General features: G+C 45.7%; 1 protein-coding gene across 2 annotated transcripts; it reads left to right on the forward strand.

Annotated features, from left to right (window-relative positions):
- The first annotated feature begins 6,207 nt into the window (after positions 1 to 6,207).
- CCSAP (centriole, cilia and spindle associated protein) lies at positions 6,208 to 26,955 on the forward strand. 2 transcript variants are annotated; one of them, XM_072970979.1, is made up of 4 exons: positions 6,208 to 6,394; positions 6,859 to 7,240; positions 21,683 to 21,942; positions 23,176 to 26,955. In XM_072970979.1, the coding sequence occupies exons 2-4, from the start codon at positions 6,865 to 6,867 to the stop codon at positions 23,350 to 23,352; spliced, it is 813 nt and encodes a 270-aa protein (XP_072827080.1). In that variant the 5' UTR covers positions 6,208 to 6,394; positions 6,859 to 6,864; the 3' UTR covers positions 23,353 to 26,955. The 2 variants fall into 2 exon arrangements, with proteins under 2 accessions (XP_072827080.1, XP_072827081.1); XM_072970980.1 differs by lacking the exon at positions 6,208 to 6,394 and having other exon boundaries at positions 6,815 to 7,240.

Here is a 26,955-nt window from a genome sequence, read left to right on the forward strand (position 1 = left end):
CTAGAGCGATGGAGTGAGTGCATAATCATTAGGCAGTCCTCCACAAAGGAGATTTTCTGGTTCCCCAGCCTGGCAGAATTGGAGGCTCTGTTCTCTAGGGGCCAAACCTGAAGTGTGCATAGTTTATGCTGCTCAGCTAAGTGCATGGTAGATTGTCCATCCTCTCATGAAAATGACGAAGCCTCAGAAAAAGATGGGTATCCTGATGTGGTGGTGGCCATGGGCTGATGGAATGTACGCAGCCTGGCCAAGAATTTCTTCAGACATGCCCACGACTAGGCAGCCCGGGGCTCAGCATTCAACCTCACGGAGCAAGGCATCCAGAATGAGAGTCTGGGCGCGCTCTCAAAGCAGGCGTTCCCGAGGCTGCCAGATGAGACCACGGAGAGAATTCCATGTTCTGACAAATTGCCATGGTAATCACACTGTCTTTCTGGATTTGATGGCTTATTATCTAGTAGTCAAGGTAATTGGGGATATTTTTGCTTCTTTGTTAGATGGCACCAAGAGTGGGAACACCAGGGGAGGGGGATTGTTCTGGAGGCAGACAGAGGCATTCTGCTAGGAGTAGGGGGAAGGCGGGGGTGGGAGGGTGGTAGGGAGAGCTTGCGGGCTGTTCAGGAAAGGCACTGGGAAATAAAATGCAGCAGTGGTGGAGAAAGGGCAGAGGAAGTAGGCAGCTATGGTCTGAATGTTCATATCCCCTGAAATTCACCTGTTGAAACCAACCCCCCAAGGTGGTGGTACTGAGGTGAGGACTTTGGGTGGTGATTCAGTCCTCAGGGTGGAGTGCTCACGAATGCGATTCAAGCTCTTATAAAACAGGATCCAGAGAGCTCCGTCCCGCCTTCCACCACGTGAGGATGCAGTTTATGAAGGAGGAAGGTGATTCTCCCCAGAACACAACCATCCTGGCATCTTGATAGCAGCGCTGTCAGAAATAAATGTCTGTCATTTACAAGCTGCCCAGTGGGCAGTACTTCGTTATAGTGGAATATGGTGATATGCAGTTATATATATATATATCAGTCTGAGATGGGGGCTTCACCTGAGAGCCAGTCCCGGGGCTGAGTAGTCTCTTAGGGAGGAGCTCAACTGGGGGTCAAGGTCATGATCTGTGGTCCGTGGGTCCTGGCACAGAACCTCTCTTTGCCCCTTGTCAGGAAGTAAAGAACCGAGGCTAGTTTCCCTCCTGGGACTCCGGAATCTCCCCAGGCAAGCAGGAGTCGGGCAACGTGACTCGGCACAGAGACCGTTCTGCACAGAGGCTGGGGTTCGCAGCTCGAGAACCCTCCTTCCATTAACAGGGCTCCAGGCGATCAGACATCCCCAGGCTTCCGGGTGGGAACTCTAGCTAAATACATTATTGTTTTCAGTGCATGTTCTTAATTTTCCTGTGGCTGGTATGGCCTTGAGACATAAGGTGATGACCACGGGGCTAACCCAGTGGAACAAATAGCTCGCCCAGATCTTGTCATGTAAAAGGAACTGTCCATATGCATTTTTCTATATGACAGTCCCTGGTTACATCTATTGTAGACAAGAAGAGAAAGAGGGCAGGTAACAGTACTGAGCTGTACTTGGGTTTGTTTTTTTTTTTTTTTTAATGGAGGTATTGGATATTGAATCCAGGACTTCATGCATGCTAAGCACACACTCTACCCCTGAGTTATACTACCCCCCTACCCCTGCAAGAATTTTTTTTTAATGTTATTTTTCTTTGCCCTCATTCAGCAGTCTGGATCAGCCAGTAGCTCTGCACCCCCAGGACCAGGGGAGTGGCTTCCCTTGCACTCGTGCATGGCGGAGGCGGGGGGTGGGGGTGGTGGGTGCTCAGGTGTAGTAACTCAGCCAAGCCTGCCCTGGCTGCAGACCTGTTACTTGGGTCAGGTACTTGCTCTCTGCAGGGCCATGAAGGGGGTCTGATGCTTGTGAGTGTGCCCGCATCCCCGATGAAGGTGATAAGGGCAGGGGATGGATACGGTCTCCCTACCAAGTGATTACATGTGTGAACCCAGGCTGAAAGATGACACTGATATTGTGACCTTGCAACTAAGAGGATGAAAATGCCACTAATAGATACGGGGAGCGGGGACCAAGGGTTTGCTGGGGAGAGTGAGATGGTAAATATGAACACCAAATATGCGCTGTTGGCAAGCTATGCACAGGGGAGAATGGCCAGTAAGCTAGAAGGTGTCCCGGCCCCTGCAGGGGGATGGAGCACAGAGATAATTAATGCCACCATTAGAAAGAGAAGTAACCATTGCTATGTCATCCCATATGCAGAGATGGTGGGTGGAGAGAGGAGAAGGAAAGAATGGGGAATCCTTAGTTTAAAAAAGAGGAGGAGGAGCACTAGGAAGCTGCCAAGGAAACAGGAAGCTGATCAGAGAGGGGGAAGGAGTCGAGATAGTCCAGGGTTTACAACACAGCACTTGATTGCTCTCAGAGAAATCAACTCTGCTAATTTTAGGAGAAAAGACACAGATTCAAAAGTTGCTTAGGGGACTTCTAGAATCTCTGGAACAGGTTTGGAGCTCTGAGAGGAAGAACATTATTGGAGACCAGTGTGTCCTGCATCCCTGACACCACTGGCTCTGGAAACTGGCATTTCTTACGCATTGGGGCCACTGCTGCTCCAAGAACTCGGTCCTGAAATTGGCGTTTCAGCCAAAGACAGATCCTCCTGGTCTTTGCTTCTGTGCACCAGTAGATCCTGATACCAAGCCTGGGGGCAGCAGTATCTGATTAACAGAGCTTAGGTCTCATGATTGCCTTCTAGCTGCCAGGGAGGCTGGGGGAAATATCTAGCACCTGTAGCTTCTACCCTGGGAGGTGGGCTTATAAAAAGGGCAGAGTGGAGAGGGAACTCCTGAGTATGTTTGTGTTTGGAGAGAGGGAGAAAGGGAAAGCAAGAGGGTGGGGAAAAGCACAGTCCAGAGACAAATGGGCAGATGGTGGCTGACGCTGGTAGGACCTGTGTGGGGGGTGGGGAGGTGATCAGGAGAGGCAGGAGGGGAGCCCACAACATGGAAAGAACATATTCTCTGAAGGAAGGAAGGAAGAGTGAAGTCGAGGAAGCTCTTGGAAGATGGTTTCTCTAGGCTCAGAAGGATACAGTTATTGACAAAGGATAGGACGGTGCCTTGAGGTGAGGGACAGACAGTGCCACAGGCCTCTGATGGCAGGGCTCTGGAAGCAGAGGTGCAGCAAGTTCAGGCCAGCACCCCTGACAGCCTGCAGAGCTCATCTCTTGTGAGGCTGCCATTCCAGTGCCGCCAGACTTAGCTGCTAGCCGGCTTTCTTATATGGAATCTGTAAGCCTATGAACTAAATCTCTATTATTTTTCTATGATCTTTCAGGAGTCCAGCACCAGACCTTCCTTTTTATTGGCTCCCCAATATCCCTCCCAGAGGCCCTGCCTCTCACTGAAGGCTCCCTCTACCAAAGTCAAGGGGCAGCTCCTTCCTCTCTCATCCATGCTGGGACCCTGCTGCCAGGCCTCTGGGGTCCCCTGAGTGCCTGCCCATTTCCTATCCTCCTGATTTCTCCTGTGAGCTTCTTAGGCCATTCCTAAAACTTCCCTCTTGCTTAAGAAACCAGTTGCAGGGGGGTGGATGAGGCTAAAGATCAGTGGTAGAGCACGTGCTTAGCATGCATGAGGTCCTGGGTTCAGTCCCCAGCACCTCCATTAAAAAAGAAGAAGAAGGAGGAAGGGGAGGGAGAGCAGGAGGAGAAGAAGAAGAAACCAGTTGCAACTTTACAATATTTGCCACAGTTATATCTTGTAATCTCTGCTCATTGGTCCTGATTCCCCCTGTAGAACAAATCGACACCCATTGGCACTCCTTCAGTGCTGTATGAACAGAGGATTCTTTACAGGAAAGGTTTGCCTCTCCTGATATAGAAATATGGTTTTGTAGCTACTGCTCACAATTGCATTCAATTTCTTAACAGCTGTACCTTACTTATGGTCAATGACATTCCAGAAGGTTCCCCCTACAAGTGCTGTCAAATTAGATCTTTCTCATCCTGTTCTTTTAAACACACAAAAAATGAATATATAGATGGGCATATGTTGTTTTGTCTGCCTACTGCTCCTTCCTCTGGGAAGCCACTTCCTTGTTCCATGTGGTTCTCCTAAGGCTGTCAATCTCAGCCTATCCCCATCTGCAGGGATGGGCACGTGACCTACACTTGGCCAATCATATCACCTTCAGCCCCTGGCAACAGCTAAGCATGTAAGGGAAGAATCTTTCTCTATAAACGGAACACCGAGAAGTTCTCTTTCGCTGATAGTTCTCAGCTGAGACAACATAAGGTTGGGGCTACAAGTGGCACTTTGTCTAGCTGTGTGGAGGAAATTGCTGCAGGGAGAGAAGCAGCCAGCCCCCAGGAGGAAAGCAGAGCTCAAAGATAGAGAGAAAGGCGTCTCGATGACACTGATTGGATCCCTGGGTCTAGCTCTGCCAGAGCCAATACATTTCAATTCAAAGCTAGCTGACTTGGATTTTTGTCACTTCCAAGTGGATGAGCCCTGACTAATAACACTTCAAAAAATTAGAATGAATGTAATATGCTTAGTTGTGCAAAATAAGGAAAAGAAACCATTTCTAGTCCTATCTTTCAGTTAAACAAAAAAGTGGTATCATACCTTGTATACTGTGTATGTGTGTTTGTGCGATTATAAAATATGACCACAAATCCCTCTACCCAGTCTGCACGTGCCCCTTTGTAATGTAAGTGTCCTGCTGCTCCTCTTATGCAGAGGTGGAGTATGTTTCTCTCCCCTGAATCTGGGCTAGCCTGTGACTTACCTGAGCATTAGAATGCAGCGAAAGAGATGTACATGACTTTCAGAGGCCTTCCAGCTTCTGCTATTAACCTCTTGGAAGAGAGGGCCAGGTGAAGAAGCCAAGCTAACCTCCTGGAGGATAAGACCACAGGGAGGAGATTAAGCCAGCCCCACTGCCAAGCATGTGTGAGGCCATCTCAAACCTTCCAGCCCAGCTCTGCCTCCAACGGAATGCAACTGAATAAGTGAGTCTAAACCAGCGGAGGGACAGCAGCAGTGGAGCTGCCCAGCTAACCTGCAGAGCTGTGAGAAAGAATAAATCTTAGTTCTTTTAAACTGCAAGTTTTGGGGTGGTTAATTATGCAGCCAAGGCTAACGGAAACAGATTGTTTTCTGAACTTTCCACATAACTGCACAGCATCATTGCCATGCTATTAATATATTTATTAAACTTCTTTAGTCTGCAACCATGGAAAATCAGTTTAAAGAAAAGGGAGAGGCATTAGAAAGTTCCTGGGGTACTTTAAGTTATGGAAGGTAAAGCTGGGGAGAGAAGTTGGGGCCACTGTGAGCGTCTCTCCAGAAAACTGCCATTAACAATCAGTGCTAATGACTTCTGGACTGCTGGCTTCAAGCAGCAGCACCTTGGGCAGCACCTACTTCCGGAACACTTAGCTATGATGGGGGAGGGGCAGGACACAGAGACAGGAGACAGACGGGAAACCAGCTGTAAACTGGTGGAAGTCTAGTGTGGAAGCCAGAACCGGGTAACTCATCATGGCCTAGGCCTGCTTTTCCACTGCTAACTATGTTTTGATTTTCCCAAACTTCTTTTCCTTCAAATCTTTTTGTAACTAATGTACCAAGTCTCCTTTTAATAAAGGGGAGAATCTGCGTGGGGCCACTTTGGAAACTGTAACAAATAGAGCAACGTTGTATATTTGGCACAACGCAACTGAGTCTGTCCAGGTTTTCTGTGCCAACGGGTCTCTGAGAGGGCGGCTTGGCAGTTTTAATCAATGGCTTAAAAAATGTTTGGGGTGTAGACAAGAAAGGAGTTGTACTAAAACGTGAAAAGGGGTTAAAGCCAGAGTAACAGGTGTTGTGAACAGAGGGAAGGAAGCAAGAGCCAACGTGTGGACTTGCGACTGTTTCTGGGAACCGCGACCAGCGCAGGTGTCAGGAAGAGAACACAGAATGTCGCTGGCTAGGGGGCTGCATCGTTCACTGGACGCCCCCTGCAGCGGCCGGTGCCCGGGGCAGAGCATACTAGGACGCGGTGAGCTGGCGCCCCGGGCGGGTGGGCCAGGGACCTGGCTGGGGGCCCCCGGGCCCCGCGCGCTGCACTGAAGCGGCCGCCCCCGCCGAGCCGGGGACCGGAAGCGCGCGCGGGAGGCGTCTGCTCCGGGGACTGAGGCGGCGCCTTCGCCTCCCGGCTGCCGCAAGAACGCGGGCCGCCGAGCCGTCGGCGACATCTTGCTCGGCAGGAAAGCGCGCGGAGAGCGGGCGGCTTCTGGCTGCTGCGCCACGCGCGCTGAAGACCCGCCGGGCGCCGCGGGGTCGGGGGCGCAGGGCCAGGCCGGCGCCGCACGAAGTGGGTAAGTCGGGGCCGCCCCTCCAGACTGTCCCGACTGCATGCCGTGCTCGGAGGGCGATCCCAGGACCCCGAGGCCGCCCCGCTCCCCGCGCCAACATCTCCTTCGCCTCCCTCCTCCACCGCCCATCTCCCGGCTCCCGCTGCCTCTGGCTTCGGACCTCGGGAGCTGCTCTCCCAAGAGACCCCCAAGCCCCTGCAGCCGCGGTCCCTCCGTCCTCCCTCCCTCCCCCCACGGCCCAGGTGCCGAGGGCCCGGGTCCCTCCGCCCCTCGGCCCCACGCCCCGCCCACCTCCCCGGCCCGCCCGCGCCGCGCCGCGCCCGCCCCCACGCTCCGCCCCCGGCAGCGCCGCGCCCGCCCCCACGCTCCGCCCCTCGCCCGCCCCGTCCGGGCGGGGCTCCGGGTTTAAACGTCGCGGCGGGACGGAGGGGCGGGAGCTTCTCTGTGTCGTGTCGCGGGTTCCGTAGGGCACCATGTTCGACACGGGCTGCACCAAGTTCTCGGGGAGCGCCGTGAAGAGCGAGTACATGAAGCGCTACCAGGAGCCGAGCTGGGACGAGTATGGGCCGTGCTACCGCGCGCTGCGCCACTACCGCCTGAGCCGCCGGCTGCGGGAGCAGGCGCACGAGCCCTGGCCCAGTGACGACTGGGGCCCGGCCCGCGCCTCGGACGACTCGGCGTCGTCGTCGTCGTCGTCGTCGGGCGCCGGGGGCCACGCGCCCCAGTGCGCCCGGGCCTCGCCGCCGCCGCCGCCCGCCGAGCCTGCGGCGCGGGAGGGGCCGGAGCAGCGGGAGCGCAGGGCCCGGGAGGAGCAGGGCGCGGAGGCCGCGGAGGAGCCGGCGCTGCCAGGTACCCAGCGGGGGAGGGCGCCGCGAGGGGCCCGCTCGCGGGGCTGGGTTTGCTTTTGCTTTACATCTGAACTCCCCAGCTGTCTCTCGCAGCGCTCGGGGCAAGCTCTTTATTTAGGTAATTTATTGTTGGTTTATCTGGTTCTGGTAAGAGAAGAATACGCCTCACCGGACGAGGTAAGGGAGGTGTCGGCCCCGCCTCCGCCCTCCCCCCTTTTATTTCTGTCACTTGAGCCGGCTGTACACTCCATTAAAGGGCCGCTGGCGACGGCCCGGGTTCAGTGCCTCGGGGCATTGGTGGCCTCTGAGGCACTGAACGCCCATCTGTTTATTTCTGAGCGCCCATTTGTTTAGGAGAGGAGCCCAGCTTTTGTTAGCTTCTCCCAGGTGACCGCAAGAGGTTAAGAACCACTGAGCTAAGCGTTCTGTCTTGTGAATGAGGCCGTTGTTTTCTGTATTAGCTCCTTGACCGCGCCGCGCTGTCCCTGGAGAATATTTTGCATTTGTTTACGCAGGCTGTTGCGTAACTCCTAGCTGGTGGGAGAATATTCCTTGTAAGTGCTGGGTCCTCTCCGCGTCTTGCCTCCCACTCAGCACAGAGCACCATTCCTCAGGCCGCTGCTGTGTGCTGGAGGAGCCGGAGTTGGAAAATGGCTCTTGCCACTTGGCTTTTCCAGTGTGCATCTGCTGCTGCAGCCATAGCCCTGCACCTTCTCCCCTGCCCGGAGTATCGCCGAGTTGGGGGCTCTCAGCACGTTAGGCGGGTGGGTGGTGGCAGATGCCAAGGGCCAGGTTGAATGGATGCCTCAGATAACTCCTGGAGTAACCCCTGATTTCTCCCCGCTCCTCTCCCAACGTTGACCAGACACCGTCTGACATCACTCAGTTTTAAAGAGACTCTAGTGAGAAAGATAACTAAATAAATAAAATTATTGAGAGCTTGTCTGGTCACTGACCGTAGAATATGGATTTTCTCATTCAGCATTCAAAACAGTTCCAGAAGGTAGGACCATAGTTTTTCTCAGTTTTATAGATGAAGTAGGAAGCTCAGGATAAATGATCAGTGACTTTATGTTTGCTTGTTTACCGAATTCTAAGTGGTTCGCAAACTTGCATCAGACTCGTCCCAGCTTTGCTGTGAGCTGCCGAGGAGAGGAGGCGTGGCCTGCGAGCCAGGCTGCTTTGGTATCGTGCTGCTTTCGGCTGTTCTCAGTTCATCACCTGTGGCACAACCGCCGCTCGTCCTCCCCTTACTTGTGATTTCCCACCAGTTCCTGACCTTTGGTGGAAATTCGAATGGTAGAAGGTGGAGAGGGTAGGGGCACTGACCTACCAGCTCAACTCTGAGATATTCCTTATGGGACTGAGTGGGCTTTTCTCTCCCCAGCTCTTCTCCTTCATGGTTTGTGAAACAGCTGTCAGTTATTTCCATGCAAATATAAAGGCAGTTTTTAGATAGCACTGTGGAATGGATGTAGCCTATCTTTGCAAGAGTTTGTGAGTATTTTGGTTTCCTTAGGGACACTGAATCCTCCCAGGGACTAAGGTGATTATTTCTTCTCTGCTAATATGTCTGGTTTAGGCATCAGGGAGAAGAAAGGACGTTTCTGCTTTCAGGACTCCCAATCCCAGCATCTCTGGCTTTGCTCTTGCCTGTCACAGCCCCCGTTGACACCTGTGTCTGGCAGGAGTGGAAGTCCTTGCCTTTAAGTGGACAGTTTTATATATCACAACGATGAGCCCTTGAGTTTCTGTAAAACAGAAAGAGTTAGGTTTTGTTCTCACTGTATGTATACATAGAATCACTTCGTTCTGTATGGCTTAGTACAAGGATACAGCAGCCCCCTCCCCTCCCCGCACCACACTCACACCAATTGCCTTCTCCTTAAGTGACCGCTCCCAACTCCGCTGGTTCTTCCTTTGGTGTGTGTTTCTGTTTTTCCGAGTAATACGGCTTTTATCGACACTTCTTGATTTTTTTCAGTTTTTAGCATCCTGTTTTAGCTTTAATTCTTTTCATCGATCTCCTAACCCAGACACCTGGCCCATCCCCACACCTGCTCAACACAGTCATAGAGTTTGTCAGATTCACAGTCAGTACCTGCAGTATTGTGCCCCTGGAAGAGGTTGCTCACAGCTGCCCTATATTGTTTGCCACGATTCCTTTTTCTTTCTTTCAAAATATCATCAACACATCAGGTTCCCTATCACTCTCGACATCTTATGACATTCCTCCTGGGGCCTCTGACCTACTTCCATCTGACCTGGTTGCTTCTGCCCAGTTGCATCTTGGGAAGCCCTGGGCCTCTACCCCGGGGACCCCCTGGCTGCTTTCTTGGGCAGGTCCCTCTGTTGTGTGGCTCTCACATCATCTTCTTTCCTGGTTTACACCCCCACCCCAGGTGGAAATTATCTGAGAAAAAGTGTGTGAGAGATTAATTTTCAGAGACCTTCCATGTGCAAACATTCTGCCCTCACAGTTCAGTGAGTTGTGACTGGGCATGGAATCCTCGGCTGGAAGTAATTGTCTCTGAAAAGTGGAGGCATTGTTGTCTGGTGCTGCAACTTCTGATGTCATTGTCATGGTCCCGTGGCATTCTGACTCTTAATCCTTTGCTTTTGGGGTCCTCTCTCTGTCCTCTGTGTTCTGAAAACTTTCCTCGATTGAGGCCAGTTTTCCTCCATTGTGCTTAATGCATCCTTGCAGTCCAGCTCATGTTTTGTAATTCTGGGATGTTTTCTTGAATTGTTTTCTCTTTCTTCCTTTCTTCCACTTTTCTTCCTCCTCTCTTCCTTTCTTTCTCCTTTCTTCTTCCTTTTTTCCTTTCTTTCCTTCCTTCTCTTTCTTTCCCTTTCTTTCTGTTCCTTTCCATTTCTTTCTATTCCTTCCTTTCTTTTTTTTTTTCTGTCCCTTTCTTTCTGAATTCCTTAGTTGGATGTTGGACTTCCACAAGTTTATCCTATGAGTTTCCACCCCTCAACCCACTCCCTTTTCCATCTGTCTTTTTCTCTCTTTTTTTCTGGGCAGTATTCTCAGCCTTCCAGCTCTTCTATTTCTTACGTGTGGGATCCTATTTATTTTTTAATATAAGAGCTGTTGAATTGTTTTCTGGGCTTTCCTCCCTCCCTCCCTCTCCCTCTTTTCATTTCTCTTTTTAAAAATAATATTCTTCTCTTGATCTGTGTGTACCTCCTCTTCTCTTGCTGAGGATATTACTAGGGGTTTTTTGTTCATTTTCTTGTGTGCTTCTTAGGCACAGTCTCTGTTTCCCCTCCTTCTCCCCGCATTTGTTTCTTTGGCTTGTAATCATGACTTTTCTCAAATGTCTAATGATCCTTGGCTTCTCGTTCTCATTTAAGAGATGGGTCCTAAAAAGCTTTAGGGAAGTTCCCTGTGTGTTGGATGTGGGGGTGGAAACGCTTGTTAGCTGTGACGTTCCTTCTCTCTGCTGCCAACAACACTTAGAAGGGCGTCTAGAATGTCTCCAATTCCTTTCCTCATATTCACATTTCTTTTTAAATGAAATGTTATTTTTAACTAGTTACACATACGCATAATTTAAAAATATATACTTAAAATGAAAAAATAATCCTGATCCATTCCCCACCCTTGCCGCTTGCTCCCCAGGGGGCTCCTTTCAGCTCTTCACGTTTCCTTCCAGCACTTCGGCCAATGCTTTTCTCATTCATGCCAATCTGCTGCCTCTTTCATTTTAAACAATTATGTATTGACTTCCCTGTCATGGAGATGATTTAGCGATGATTTAGCGCAAGATCTCAGCTTGGCCACCTCCACTCCCAGACGTACACCAGGGCCTGTTTTGTCCCATGCTATTAACTGTATAAGTATGTCATTTAAGCTCTATTCTGTGCTTGGATGATCAATGCTGTGTAAATGTTATTTTACAGGTAATCCATGTAGTACATTCTGATTACATTTTCTTTGTTATTTGTTTTTCCTGGAGTTCATCATTGCTTGACTTTTATTGTATTTACTTTTTGGTACTCTCATGACTGATTCAGCCGGGAATAGTCTAGTAGTACTGTGGAACTTGGCATATGCTCGACATATTAAGTGTTCTACTCGTTTCATTATTTTCCTTGCAGACTTTTTTTTTTTTTGGAACCTTTGACTTTCCTGTTTTAATTTTGACTTCATGCTGTCCAAAATGACACAGCTGTCAAATGGGGGCATCTCTTCACTGTTTGCCTGAGTATTTCTTCCATGTACCTCCTCTGTGTGACCCCTGTCTTCCAAATCTCAGGTCTCCCTGTGTATGGCGTGTCTCTTTCTTTTGGTGGAGGGCATCCTTTATAAATCTTGAGAAATGTTGAAGGAGAAGAAAAATTTTGTCACCTTGAATGTCTCAACCGTGCCTTTATCCAAAGGCTGGATTGCCATTTTGGCAAGAGAGAGAATTCCTAGCTTGGAAATGTCAGTATTTGAAGGCATTACGATATTGAGTCCTGGGGTTTGGTCTCACTGTTGAGAAGTGCCATGCCGTTCTGACACTTTTTTGTTAATGTGACCTTTCTTTTTTGAGGGGGAGTTTTAGGCATTCTCTTTATCCTAAGTGTTCTAAAATTTTGTGTTTGTGTCATTTTTCATTCATTGGGTTGACAACTTGGGCCTTTTTCATCTGGAAACGTTTCTTTCAGTTCAGTGATATTTTCTAGTACTGTTTAAAAAAATTTCCTCAGCCTTATTCATTTTTTTTCTTTCTATAATCATTTTTAGTTAGATGGTGTACCTCCTGAATCAGACCTAACATTTTTATTTAAACATTTTTTGATATTGGAATTTTTGGTTCTGTTTTCTGGGAGAACTCTTCAATTTTGTCGTCTAGATTTTCTATTGAAATTGTAAATTCTACCATTCTAGTTTTTAATTTCATAGAGATTACTTTTTATTTTCTTTCTGCCCCAAGTGTTCTTCAAAAAAAAAATTGCATCCTATTCTTTCTGGATTTCTTTTAACTGCACCCCCAAAAAAGTTTCTTAAACATCCTTTGAGAGCATGGTTATATTCCCAGCCTAGTCTTTTCTCTGTATTTTGTTCTCTTTCTTATTAGAGGGTGTACTCAGTGTTTGCTCTTAGCTTGTCTGCTCATATTTAAGAGTGAAGCTTGAAGATTTCCAGTCAAGATAGCGGAGTGGTAGGACCACGAGCTTGTCTCTCCTCATGACTACAATGAAACCACAACTGAATGCTAAACAACCATCAAAAAAAGACTGGAACCTAGAAAAAAGATTTGCAACTGGTAACATAAAGAGGGAACCACAGCAGGATGGTAGGAGAGGCATGCTCACGATATAATTGGGCCCCATACCCCCTGGGTGGGTGACCCGCAAGCTGAAGATTTGCTATGTCACGGAGGCCCTCCCACAGGAGTGAGAGTTCCAAGTCCCATGTCAGGCTCCCCAGCTCAGGTCCTGGCACTGGGAAGAGAAGGAGACCCCAGGACATCTGGTTTTGAAGGCCATGGGGGCTTGGCTCTGGGAGCCTCATGGGACAGGGGGAAACAGAGACTCCATTCACTTGGGGAGCACACATGGAAATTCACGTGCACCAGGTCCAAGGGCAGAGGCAGTGATGTCATAGGAACCTGGGCCAGACCTGCCTGCTGGATTTGGAAGGTCTCCTGGGGACGTGGGGGACGTCTGCGGCTCACTCAGGGGACATAAAAGCTGATGGCGGACATTCCAGGAGTGCTCATCTACATGAGCTTTCCTGGAGGCTGGCATCTTGATTGGATCATTAGCACCAAGACCTGCCACCCAACAGCCTGTAAGAAAGCCTCAGGCCAAACAACATGCGGGGTGGGAACACAGCCCCACCCATCAGCAGACTTAAGCCACAAAGGCCTCTGGACACAGCCCTACCCACCAGAGGTCCAGGACCAAGCTACACCCAGCAGTGGGCAGACACCAGCTCCTCCTGCCAGGAAACCTGCATAAACCTCTAATCCAGCCTCATCCACCAGGGCAGATACTAGAAATAAGAAAACAATAATCCCAAAGCCCATGGAAGAAATCCACAAACACATAGAAAGATAGACGATATGAGGTGGCAAAGGAATATCTCCCAGGCCAAGGTACAAGATAAAACCCAGAAGAGGAAATAAGTGATGAGGAGATAGGCAACTTATCTGACAAAGAGTTTAAAGTAGTGATGGCTGAGGTGTTCAGAGAACTCAAGAGGAGTATAGATGCGGAGAGTGAAGTTTTTAGCAAAAAGCTGGAAAATATAAAGAATACCCAAACAGAGTTGAAGAATAAAATCACTGAAATAAACAATACACTAGAAGGAACCAAGAATAGACTAAATGAGGCAGAAGAACAGATCAGTGAGCTAGAAGACAGATTAGGGAAAATCACTACTGCAGAACAGAAGAAAGAAAGATTGAAAAGGAATGAGGATAGTGTAAGAGAACTCTGGGACAACTTGAAGCGCTGTAATATCTGCATTATAGGGTCCCAGAAAGAGGAGAGAGAGAAAGGACCTGAGAAAATTTTTGGAGAGATAATTACTGAAAACTTCCCCAACTTGGGAAAGGAAACAGTCACCCATGTCCAGGAAGCGCAGAGAGTGCCACAGAGAATCAACCCAAAGAGGAACACAGCAAGGCCCACGGTCATCAAATTGACAACAGTTAAGGATAAGGAGAAAATATTAAGATTAGCAAGAGAAAAGCAGCAAATAACATACAAGGGAACTTCCATAAGGTCATCAGCTGATTTTTCAGCAGAAACTCTACAGGCCAGAAGGGAGCGGCACGATATATTTAAAGTGATGCAAGGGGGAAACTTACAACCAAGAATACTCTATCCAGCAAGGCTCCTGTTCGGACTTGATGGAGAAATCAGAAGCTTCACAGATAAACAAAAGCTGAAAGATTTCAGCACCACCATTGTTCAGTAAACAAACGTTTCTTAAGCAGGGCTGTATTATATGCAAAGCATTGTGAACATTTCTGTACTTGGGCTTCTGGAGATTCTTCAACAGAATGAAAGATTCTGAGTCAGAGATCTGATTCTTAGCTCAGCTGATCTATATACACAGGACGCTTTGTTCAGGAAAGGCACCTCTCAGGTTGCTCTGAAGTGCAGCTTCAACAACAGGGCTCTGAGCAATGCATCTACGCTGTCATTTATAACGACTGTGGCCCAACTGAGCCCCACATTAAATCAGAGCTACTAAGGAGGAGCTGCTCGCGCTGCGGACCACGTGTGGAGCTGTCAGGTGCTCGGCAGCTCGGATCAGCGTTGTGACCCAAATGTATGCTTTTTTTTTTTTTTTTTTTTTTTCCTATTATTTTTCAACCATGTTGCTCAGCTCTGGAAAGAAAGTAAAAGCAGGAAGAGAAATTCCCTTATCATATTATGTTTGTATCTTTATAGTGAGGGGAGACGGTAAGAAAATAAGCATTTTTTTACTTATTAAGATAATTGAAAGAAATACTATGAAGATAATAGATTTGGGTTGTCAAGAACCCCGAATTTTTGAGAAAGTGATAAATAAGCTGACCTCTGGGAAGTCATGTGACAATGTAGGCAGAGAGGGCATTCCCCCCCCCCAACTCTGGAGTATCCACAGTTGAAGATAAAGCAGTTCAGAAAACCTTGCCTCTCTCAGGCCTCCCGGTCACATCCTCACATCATTGGCTTCAAACCATGTTTAATTCTGGAAGGTCCTTTAAAAGTGCATGAGGCCTTCTTCATGACTGCTCACCATCTAAGGCTCTTCTACCTGGATCATTTTGGAAATTCATTCTAGTTTTTGGCTGCTTGTTTTTCATTTTATTTTGTTTATTTGAAAAGTTCTCAATACCATGCTTTACTTTGGTAACAAAAGGATGCATTTCTCAGAGGGGAAACCATTACATACTGCGTGGGGGGCACTGATCCCTCTCCACCAGTCAGAGATGTGGGAAGGAGAGCTGGGCCCTCAACACGGTGCCCTCGGTGCCTGGTTCAGCGAGGTGATTGGTTCAGTGCTGGGCCCATGATCTGACACATTCCCACCACGACTTGCCATGAAGATTTTTTTCTAGACTTTAAGAATAGGCTTTTTCTAGCAGGCTCAAAGCTGGAGGCTTAGGGGTCAGGAAGTGTATTTCCTGCTACAGGGAGTCTCACTGTCTAATCAACAAAGAAGAATCTTCCACAGGATTCCTATTTACATCAGTAAACAAATTCCCTTTTAAATTGTTACATAAGCTGATTTGACATATTTCTAGCTGCACAAAAAGCAATCTTCACACACTCATTTTTTCAAAGCCAAATCACATAAAATGAACCAGTTGACTTTTTAAAATAAATGTATTTCCTATGTTCAAGACTTCGGACACTTTATTGTTTGACAGGATAATATTACATAGAAAACACTTTTTTTTTTCATTTTATTTCACATCCCCTCTTGCCCTACTCTAACAAGGCAATCGAGAGGAGAGTGCTGAAAATTTACTTCACAACAGTACTGGGTTTGGGTAACAGTTCATCTAATAAATATGGCAAGTCTTGGATTCTAACCTGTGAATAAAAGTTTATATAAATAAAATATGCATACTTCTCTATTAAATTATTATTTTGTATTTGTTTATATTTAAGCTTCTATGAAATTTCTCTCTATATTTCAAGAAAACATTCAGTTGTTTATTCTTGTTTTGCCAGTTCACTGTGTACTCCATTATTTAAATAATTCACTAAAATGTTGAATCAGACTTTCCCCCCTGCAAAAAAAGATTTCAGCACCACCAAACCAGCTTTACAACAAATGTTAAAGGACCTTTTCTAGTCATCAAATCGTAAGACAAGAGAACAAAAAGAAGAAAGAGAAAAAAAGAGAGACCTACAAAAGATTGCTTTGGCTGTTTGGGGTCTTTGTGGTTCCTTATAAATTTTGAAGTTGTTTATTCTAGTTCTGTGAGGAATGTTGTGAGTATTTTGATAGGGGTTGCATTGGATCTGTGGATTGCTTTGGGTAGTGCAGCCATTTTGATAATGTTGATTCTTCCAATCCCAGAGCACAAGAAATCTTTCCATTTCTTTGTGTCATTTCAGTTTTCGGAGTACAGGTAACCTCCTTAAGTTAAGTTTATTTCTAGGTATTTTGTTGTTTTTTATGTAATGGAAATGTTTCTGCCAGTTATAAAATTCTGGTTTTTGAAGTGGAAAAAAAGTGAAAGACTGCAAATGGCAAAATATCCTTTTCTATGGGTGAGTTGTATTCCATTACATACATATATGTTGCATCTTCATTATTCAACTATTGATGTGCACTTAGGATGCTTCCATATCTTGGCAATTATAAATAATGTTGCTGTTAACAGTAGGGTGTATGTATCTTTTTGAATTAATTCTTATTTTGTGGTTGGCTTTATTCCTTTGATAACTATGTAAGTTTAAAAAGCTAAAGCTCTAAACGTTCTTAGAAACAATGAACAGTAAATATATGTAAATTAAAAAATGTGCTGTAAAAAGATGATCTATCAAGCCACAAAAGACATGAAAGAAATTTAAAACTTATTACTAAATGAAAGAAGCCAGTCTGAAAAGGCTACAAACTGTACAATTCCAACCAAATGACATTCTGGAAAAGGCACAGCTACAGAAACAATAAAAAGATCTTGGTTTCCAGGGGTTTGGGGAGAGGAAGGGGAGGGATGAACAGATGGAGCACAAGGGATTTTTAGGGTGATGAAATTACTCTGTATGATACTACAGTGGTGGCTACATGTCATGATGCATTTGTCGAAACCTATAGAATGTACAACATCAAGAGTGAACCCTAATGTAAACTATGGAATATGGTTGATAATAATGTGTTGATCAATTGTACCAAATTTGCCACATTGATGAGGGATGTTGAGGGCAGGGGAGTATGTATGTGTGGGTGGGGAGGGCTATGTACAAACTCTCCATATTTCCTGCCCAATTCTGCTGTGAACCTGAAACTGCTCTAAAAGAATAAAGTCTATTAAAAAAAAAAAAGAGTGAGGCTTTGAAGAGCTTCTGGGGACTCACAGGGGAGCTTGCTGACTGTACCTGCATGAGGACCCAGCTGTTTCCCTGGGGGCTCCCAACATTAACACATGCCCGTTTCTCTTGTGTGACTTCTCCAGACAGTGCTCCTCCATCCTCCTGCCTGGGAGGGTACAGGCCTGGCTGTCAGCATTCTGGGAGCAGAGTTGGGGAAAGGGACGAGGGATCCCGTTCTTTACCACGTAAGCCTATTTCCAGGAAGGTGTCACCCCTTACTTCCACTGTGCTGGGTGCCCCAAGTCTATACCCACGCTAGTTCTCCCTCTCCAGACTGCAACCCATCTGCTTTCTGGAGGAGAGGTGCCATCACCTGGCCCAGGGACTGGAGGAAGGGCTACTGAACAAATATCCATTGCTGCGTAACAGAATTACCCTGAAAACTAATGTTTTAAATAAACTCCAGTTCTTATTTCTTACTGCTCATGGTTTTGTAGGGTGAGATTTGACCTGGGCACAGGGGTGTATGTGCCTTTGTCTGCTGCCCGCTAACTGCGGCCTCTGCTGACAGCTCCAGGGCTGGGGCCATCTGCTAGGACACTCACATGTGACACCTTCGTGCGCCTGGCCTTCCTCATAACATGCAGGCTGGCTCTCCTCCCAGGAGAGAGCTGGGCAGGTGCTGTGTTACCCTTTACAACTTCTCACCAGGAGCCACGTGGTCCCTCTTTCACCCACTCTGTGCCCAGGTTCAAGGGGAAGAAGCACGGACCCTGGTCCTCAGCAGAGGCACATTCACGTTATGTTGTCAGAGGAGCACGTGGGCTGGGCACTGGGGGATGCTGCACCTTTGGAAAGGCGGTCTGTCCCACTGGCCTGGGGATTCGTATTCCTTGGTTCCCATTCCTTCTGGGGTTCAGCTATGTCCTGTGGCCTTTCTCCTGCAGGGACTTGGCATTCATCCTGCTCAATCCAGTGAGTTACTTCTATCTCTGCTACTTTTTATCTTCCCAAATTTGTCTGGCATCATTGCCTCCCTTGCCCTTCTCTTTTTCCTGTCCTTTAGTGAGGTTTTGGGAGGAAGGCACTATATGCACGTGCTGCCAGTGCACATGTAACCCAGTTGGTTCATTTATTCTATTTTTACTTATCTTTATTTTTCACTTTTTTTCTTTCTTTATTAGTCTTGCTAAAGGTTTGTGAATTCTATTAATTTTTTTTCCCCAAACAAACCCTTGGCTATGTTGGGTTTTTTAAATTATATATTTATTAGTTTATGATGTTTTTTCCTTACTCTAGTTTTTTTCTGCTTATTTTTATAACTTTTTAAGATGGATGCTTGCCTATGATTTTATTCCCTGCCTTTTTTTCCCCCGATACATTGATTTTATGGCTATAGATTTCCCTCTGACTACTGCTTTAGCTGCATTGTGCTTAATGAGGAAACTTTTGAAACATTTCTAAATAAAAGCAGGATTAAGAAAGGAATGCCAAGACTACTTTTTAAAAAATTTTTTTTAAATTGTAAAATGCACACAGAACAACTTATCATTTTAACCATTTTCAAGTGTATACTTCAGTGATACTGAGTATATTCACTCTTTTTGTACAACTGTATGATTTGTTTTTGACCCATGCATTATTTAGAAATGTTTTTAAGGGGGCAGGATAAATGAGGAGCATGGGATTAACAAACTACTGTATATAAAACAGATACATAACAAGGATTTATTGTACAGCCTAGGGAACTATATTCAATATTTTGTAACAACCTGTAATGGAAAAGAATCTGTATACATGTGTATATGTATACATGTATGTATAACTGAATCACTTTGCTGTATACCTGAAACTAACACAGTATTGTAAATCAACTATACTTCAGTTATAAAAATTTTTTTTAAATTGCAAAACTAGAGATTTTATATTTGCAAACAGAGCAACCAACAAGGGAGTAATTTCCAAAATAGGCAAACAGCTGGTATAGCTCAATATCCAAAAAGAAAAAGAAAACCCAATCAAAAAATGGGCAGAATACCTAAATAGACATTTCTCCAAAGAAGACATACAGATGGCCAACAGGCACATGAAAAGATGCTCAATATTGCTAATTATTAGAGAAATGCAAATCAAAACTACGATGAGGTATCACCTCACATGGAACACTGGAGAGTGTAGAGAAAAAGGAACCCTCCTACACTGTTGGTGGGAATGTAAATTGATGCAGCCACTATGAAGAACAGTATGGGGAGGTTCCTTAAAAAAATTAAAATTGTGTTACCATATGATCCAGCAATCCCACTCCTGGGCATATATCTGGAGAAAACTCTAATTTGAAAAGATACATGCACCCCAATGTTCATAGCAGCAATATTTACAACAGCCAAGACATGGAAGCGACCTAAATGTCCATTAATAGAGGACTGGATAAAGAAGTTGTGGTGTATTTATACAATGGAATACTACTCAGCTACAAAAAAGAATAAAATAATGCCATTGGCAGCAACGTGGATGGACCTAGAGATGATCATACTAAGTAAGACAGAGAAAGACAAATATCATATGATACCATACAATATCACTTTTGTGGCATCTTAAAATGTGACAGAAATGAACTTATTTACAAACCAGAAATAGACTCACAAACATAGAAAGCAAATTTATGGTTTCCAAAGGGGGAAGGTGGGGAGGGATAAATTAGGAGTTTGGGATTAACATATACACACTACTATATAAATTAGATAACCAACTGGGTCCTACTGTACAGCACAGGGAACTATCTTCAGTATCTTGTAATAAGCTATAATGGAAAAGAATCTGAAAAACAATAGATTTATATATATATCTATTAAAAATATATAACTGAATCACTGTGCTGTACACCTGAAACTAACATAGCATTGTAAATCAACTATAGTTAAAAAAAACCAAAAATCAAAAAAACTGGAAATTTTAGAAAGTAATTTTTTGTTGTTGTATCTTGCTTTACACGATGGTCCGAGAATACATCCTATATGATTTTAACTTTGTAAATGTGTCAAGATTTGCTTTATGGCCTGGGATACGTCAGTTCTTGTAAATGTTCCACACGTGCTTGACAGCATCGTATATTCTGCAGTCACTGGGCGCAGTGTTCTGTATATACCCGTTGAGTCAAATACGTGAATTCTGTTGTTGAAATGCTTTAAAAGACGAGTCTGTTCAACCAGACTTTCTGTGATGACGGACAGGTCCTCTGTCCCATCCAGCATGGTCGCCACTAGCTACATGCAGGTACTGAACACCTGAACTCTGATGAGTGTAACTGAGGGAACGGAATACTTATTTTTACTTAATTTTAGTTAATTTAAACTTACATTTATTAGCCACATGTGGTTAGTGGCTTTTGTATTGAGTAGCATAGTCCTAAATCCAAACTGAGTTTATTTTTGTCAGTTACTGAGGATCTTCCACAGGAACTGGTGGTGAACACTGTTTTTGTTTGTCTGAAAATGTCTGTATTTGAAACTTCATTCTTCTGAGTAGGATTTTGAAAACACATACTTATGTACACGTATCTTGTACCAGGCACTATTTCAAGAAGTTTATAAATATTTTAGAGTGGTAAGTTCTGTTTCTTCTGTGTTTTCCATCTTTTGTCTCCTGCTACAGGTATTTTTGAGCTCCTGTGTTTTCTTTGACAACAGAGAGTAAACCCAGTTGCATCACTGACGGTCTGTCGGTGATGATCCTTTATCTCAAGTCTTCTGCTCCTGTCTTGTCTCCTTGTGGGCCTGGTCATCGTTTGCAGGACACTCAGTCACTGTGTTTGGAAAATTATCTGTAGGAATAATCTGAGGCCTAGGATCCCCAGAGAGGATTTTAGTTTCTTGGGTTGGGTGCCTCTGGACACTACAGGGGTTTTTTGTTGTTGTTGTTTTTAAATTTTTGAGGGGGCAGGGGATTAGGTTTATTTAAAATTTTTTCTTTTTTTAACGGAGGCACTGGGGATTGAACCCAGGACCTCATACGTGCTAGGCACGCGCTCTACCACTGAGCTGTCCCTTCTCCCGACACTACTGTTTTTAACGTCCGCCCTTTTAATAATCCATAGTGAGGACTGTGGGTCCACTAACCCACTGTTACTGGCCCTGGGTTCTCCACTCTTCACTCTGCAACCTGCTGTGACCTGGTCCTCCCACCCCGTGGTCCCCTGTCACCCGTGAGACAACTATCACTCGTATTCTAGATTAAGCTTCTCGAAAATATTAAAAGCTTGTTGATTTTAAAATGCGATAGACTGAAAATTATTATACTGACTTGCTTCTGTACTTCCGTTTTAAGTGAAACTTGTGAATTGAGCTATAAGTGAAAAAGCTACTTTAATGAAGCATTATGAATTTTTCATCCCAAATATTTAAAGTAAATACATGCAAATCTACTTTTAAAGCATTCATCTTGTTCTGTCTCCTTTTTAAAAAAGCACTGCCAGTGAAAGACATGAAAGAAAAACGGCTCAGGACGAAAGAGACTGTCAGATTACCCAGCAGTACCAAGCCTCGGCTGCGACCAAGTGCCTTACTTGCTAGAAGAAGTCGGAAAGCAGCCAAGAACCCTCAGAGATCATCAAGTAAAATAAGAGAAAACAAGCATCCATTTGCTCTTTACGGGTGGGGAGAGAAACAGACAGATACGGGAAGCCAGAAAACTCACAACGTCTGCGCTTCTGCCCCGGTGCACGAGGTGGGTTCCGGCGACCCGGCTTTTCTGCTCTCCCGGGGAGGGGGAGGGCTGGCCACGTTCCTGTCACTGGCTGGCATCTCCTGTGGTCACTGCGATGCTTTGAGACAGGCTAGGTCTTAGCGGGTGGTAGAGTGAGTGGGCCGAGGACAGCCCAGAACTGGGCATCTGATTTGCAAACAGGATTCAGGACGTTCGCTGCCTGGAGGGAGGTCAAGGGGCTTTGCTGGGAGTTAGCTGGTACCTGGGGGGGGTGTACGGACACCGAGCCAGGGGGGGAAGCAGTGGGAGTCGGGGTTCTCAGGCTCCTGGGGGCTGGGAGGTGCAGCCCAGGCTGGAGGCTGCCGGTCTAGGTTTGCCCCCGGCCCTGAGAGGCCCTGGCTCCGCCAGCCGTGATAGTTGGTACTCACCGCCGGCCGCTGTGTCACTGCTGGTTAGATGGCATCTCCTGCAGTTCCCAGCATCTGTCTAGACTCCCCTTTCCTCTTCCGGCTGCATTAGGAGGGCTTCTGTTTCCCCTGCTCACCCTGCCCCTCCAAGCTCTGGTTCTCTGGCTCAGCCCCGGCCCCTCCCTGTGCCAAGTCCTGCGTGCGGGGCCGCGCAACAGTGACCGTGTTAGCGTGAGCACTGTCACCACAGCCCAGAGACACGAATGAATGAAGAGAAGCAGGAAGTGCAAACTGCTTGATTTCTGATCACATTTTTACCAAACAGACTTCTGAGCTGTAGCAGATGGTGGTGTTTGGAGTGATGGCTGAGACAACGGAGCTGGCCTCTGGCAATGCCGTGGGATTAAGCTGTACAGGGTTCATTGAAGGTCTTAGGTGGGAAAACCCCTTGAGACTCATTTTAGTATTTTGCTGTAAAGCATTTGAATTTCTTCAGTGGAATACTTATCCATCCTTTGTGCTAAGCAGTTCCAATAGTTTTCCAGGGCCACTTTCTCAAGACACATGCAGATTAGTTGCTTACATCTTTTTTCATTTACATCTGAAATTTAGCCCAGTGGACATTTTCTGTTGCTTAGTGTCTTTACGGCTGACATTTGGGTAAGACAGAAGCCAGGGGGAGTGGCTTTTCTGGAGAAGCTTTTATGCACAGAAGTCGTGACAACGGTGAGGCCAGCTTGCCTCTGCTCTGCTCCAGGTGACCTGCAGGAAGCTCCATTGTGAATGTTGTGAAAATTAGTGCAAAAGCCACTTGAGTTGACTGTACTTTTATTCTGACTCCACTCAGATTCACGAATCAGCATTACGAGCCAGGAACAGGAGGCAGGTGGAGAAAAGGAGACTGGTGGCTCAGAGGCAGAGCGCTCACTCTGCAGACATGGAGAAAACCAGAAAGGTACCGCCGCCCTCCCCGGACAACCCATGGATGACAGAGTATATGAGATGCTACTCGGCGAGGGCTTAAAGGAAGAGAGCAGCAGCTGCTCCAACAGCTTCTTTTCAACAATGCAAATGAAAAGAAGGCAAAATAAAACAAAACAAAGGAAACTGGACACAGGTTCAAGAAACCAGCTGATTATGCAGGGCTCTCCCTAGGGAGTTTCCAGAAGATTGTTCCATTGTGACGAATCCTGGTCATCTACCTCGGCAGCAGGGCGACAGCTGAAGCCATAGACGTTTGGTTATATACGAAGGGAATTCCCTAAATCTTTGATACTCTTGTAAGGGTCTTGTTTTAAAGCATCTTAATCTTTTAAGAGACACCGAATGCCTTTAAATGGCTTAGAGATGCTTCACACGCAGTGTTCTTTCCTATGTTTATTGTCATCCTGTTCTAGGTAACTTCTCAGATTCCATGGCTGGTTAAGATCGTTCCGGCTTGCAGCGTTAAGACTCATTTTCCTTATGTGTAGTTTTCTTTGTGAAAGATTATCAAGTTAAAAGTGAGTTTCAGCACTAACACTGCTTCCACGTACAGTCAAACTAGAACCTTGGTAGCTCCTAGAAAATCAAACTTTCTGTATTTCAGTTCAGCACCACTTCATGCAGCCTGTGATGTCTAAGAGTTCTCCGGGCTGGTCGAAGATCATCTTTCCTCTTTAAATGATCACTTAGGCCGTGAGTAGTAGTTTAATATTTCAGGTGCATCCCTGTAGGCGAAGTGCCGGCGCAGTGTGTTTAGAACACACCCTGGGGTATCAGTCACTTGCCGCACGCTGGCCTTTTGACACACACCCGCTCTGGACTTTCGCCTCTTCTATAAGAGCTTGGCAATGACATTTAGAACTGATAATCTGAAGTTCCATTTAATACATGGAGATTGTCTTGCTCACTGGGGATGGAGGACGAGCATGAAGACACCCCTTAGAGAGGTGGACCACCCCTGCTTTGTCTGCGTTTTCCTCTGTAGAGTGCACTTGTGACACAGCCTTGATTGATGGACATTGTCCAGACTTCCGGTTGAAATATGTTTCTCCTAGCTTCCTAGCCAGTCGATCTTGGGTAGAACTTCATGTGAGAGGATGGTGGTGTGGGAACAGGCACAGATGTAAGTATGTAAATAAAATGCTCCTTCTTGTTCAGACATTTGCTTTTGAGGTAAAAAGTGGTTTTGCGAAACGCTGGTTTCCATCCAGCAGAGGGAGGGATCCAGAGGAAGGGTGGGTGCTAAACTCCTTACAGAGGAGAAGAAAGAGATTTTGCCAACTTAGCACGTGGAGATGTGGGAATGAATCACGTGGAGACGTGTGAGTGAAACCCTGGTGTTCGCTGTGAGACTGAGCACTTCCTTGATGTTTTTACTCTGGGTCTTTGAAGTTTGATGGTCGATTTTTGGAACACATGTTTTTGTTCCTCATTAAACCTTCACACAGTATCATCTTACACAACTGTATTAAAGCTCTGTGGAGTCATACTGAAGAATCATGAACTTTTTTTTTTAACTTTAAAAATATTTGCATTGTTTTGAAGTGACTATGTAGAGAGCTCTCCTAGTCACTGAGATGTGTATTTAATAAGAGGAAGTTTTATATGTTGTCCAAAACAAACTTGCTAGTAATTCTGGTGAATTTTGCTGTTATTATGGTCCTTAAACGTTACGGGTACTTACCAATGAAATCACCCTGGCGTTGTAATGGTGCAGCTGATTGTGGAAACCGTTCCCTTCAAACCACTTCCTGCATGTTCAGTTTTAACCACCCGCCTCCAGTGTTCGCAGCGTTGCATCTGACAATCTACGAGAAGACAGCCCTGCGGAGTAGCTCAGGCCCCACACTGACGGGCTGCCTCAGGAAGCCAGCTTCCTCTAGACTTTGAATGAGCTAGACTCACTCTCCTTTGGACAAGAGACTCATATTTAATGTGCTTTACTACTGCAAACTCTAGGCAGAGGTCTGGGAGAACCTAGCAGGCAATATTGGCCAGTTTTTTCCCTTTTTAAGTAGAGGACAGATGAACAAGATTTACAAAGTACCTTTAATGTGCATGAGCAATGAATGAATCACTGTGAATTAGCTGAGTCCCCCTCCTATGTCCAAGTCATTAGTTAGGGTTTCTTTCCTTTGTTTCCCTTTGGGGGTAAAAATTACCACAAAATTTTTTTGTTTTAACAATTTGATGTCCTCCTTTCTCCTTCTCCTTCTGGGAACTAATGTGGTCGTGATCATGCTCCCATTTCTTGGGACAACTTATAAGACAGCAAACTAGTTTAAAGTTACCTTTCATGTTGAAAAATTTGAAACTGAAGATCCAGTGATATTTAAAATATGGAATTAAAAAATCGCTACATGAGACTCTTAAAAATTTTGGTTGTAAGTTCTTAAGTAAAACAATATGCCAAAAACATGTTTTCTGTGTTACATTATTAAAAGCAGCAGTAGCATACTGAGTAACATGTAGCGCTCTGCTAGTCCCAGGTGAAGGAGAGTAAGTAGGAATCTGTTGTTTTTCTTTTAAAATCTAAAAGACTGCTCTTACTTAGAAGGTGTAAAAATCCGGGTCACATCTGGTTCTATGTATACTCCCTCACTGCTGTAAAATTTCTAAGCATATATTTGTGTATATATATACACACACACACATGCATATACATACACACACACATTCTTAAAGTTTGGTAAAAAAAGGATATAGGTTGTCTTAATTGCTCACAATGTAGTGAGCACACATTTATGGCTCTTACATAATAGCTTTGTCATCGTTGCATCAAAGAGAAATTACTAGTGACTTGAAAGGTGTGTCTGCGGGGTCACGCAAACTCAGCTAACTGAATTGCATGGAAGAAGGGTGAACGTAGTAGGTCATTGAAGTGTTCAGATATGTTACTGGTGGAGGAGAGGGGCCAACCAAGTGTTAGGAGTAAAATACAACTTTTCTTGGCTTCAGTGAAAAACAGTTTGATAGATAGTCTTACATTTCACTGGACTAGGTAAAAAAAAAAAAAAACTGGTGCTAATATTTACGTGGTCTGATTGTGTAGTTGGTTTGGTATCAAACTGCCAATGCTTGACTCGTAAGGTCCTTACAGTAGTCTTGTGATCAGTTACATAATATTTAAAAAGTGACCCAGAGTGTGGCCCGGTCATCTCCAAATGCTTGCATTTGACATGGATGTTTGTACGATAGCATGAATGGGGGGCTGCCCGGTTTAAGTGTGAGCTTAGTAGCACATCCTGTGCGAGGGGCTCTGCCTAGATTTCTGACCCAGATTTGCTCCCTTCAAGCCGGCTAGGATGAGATCGGGGAAGAGTTGTAGCTTTAGTATGTATTTCCATTTTGAAAGTCGGGACGCCTGAAGGAAGACAGGACAGGTCTCTTCTTGGATTTCTTTTATAATGAGCAGCGCTGTACTTAGGGCCAGTCTCCCCGTGTCGTACGTTTATTTTGACCGTTCATTCACTCTCACATTCTGAAGGAACGAGGGCTGGGCTCTTGTAACCACAAAGCTCAAGCAATGGAAATTCGGGGTTGTATTTTCTTGAAACTATGTATTACTTTTAACTTATATTTAATATTGCAGTTACTTGGTGAAAAAGATGTGAATAAAGTTCATTAATATTACAGGCTGTAA

The sequence above is a fragment of the Vicugna pacos genome, chromosome 11 (genome assembly GCF_048564905.1).
Source record: "Vicugna pacos chromosome 11, VicPac4, whole genome shotgun sequence".
Classification (NCBI taxonomy): Eukaryota; Metazoa; Chordata; class Mammalia; order Artiodactyla; family Camelidae; genus Vicugna; species Vicugna pacos.

What these genes read in the sequence shown, in the direction of transcription:
- CCSAP (XM_072970979.1), top strand. Translation starts at nt 6,865, where the DNA reads ATGTTCGACACGGGCTGCACCAAGTTCTCGGGGAGCGCCGTGAAGAGC. An exon ending in GGAGGAGCCGGCGCTGCCAG is followed by an intron (nt 7,241 to 21,682) that starts GTACCCAGCGGG and finishes TTTTTAAAAAAG; the next exon opens with CACTGCCAGTGAAAGACATG. An exon ending in CTTCTGCCCCGGTGCACGAG is followed by an intron (nt 21,943 to 23,175) that starts GTGGGTTCCGGC and finishes GACTCCACTCAG; the next exon opens with ATTCACGAATCAGCATTACG.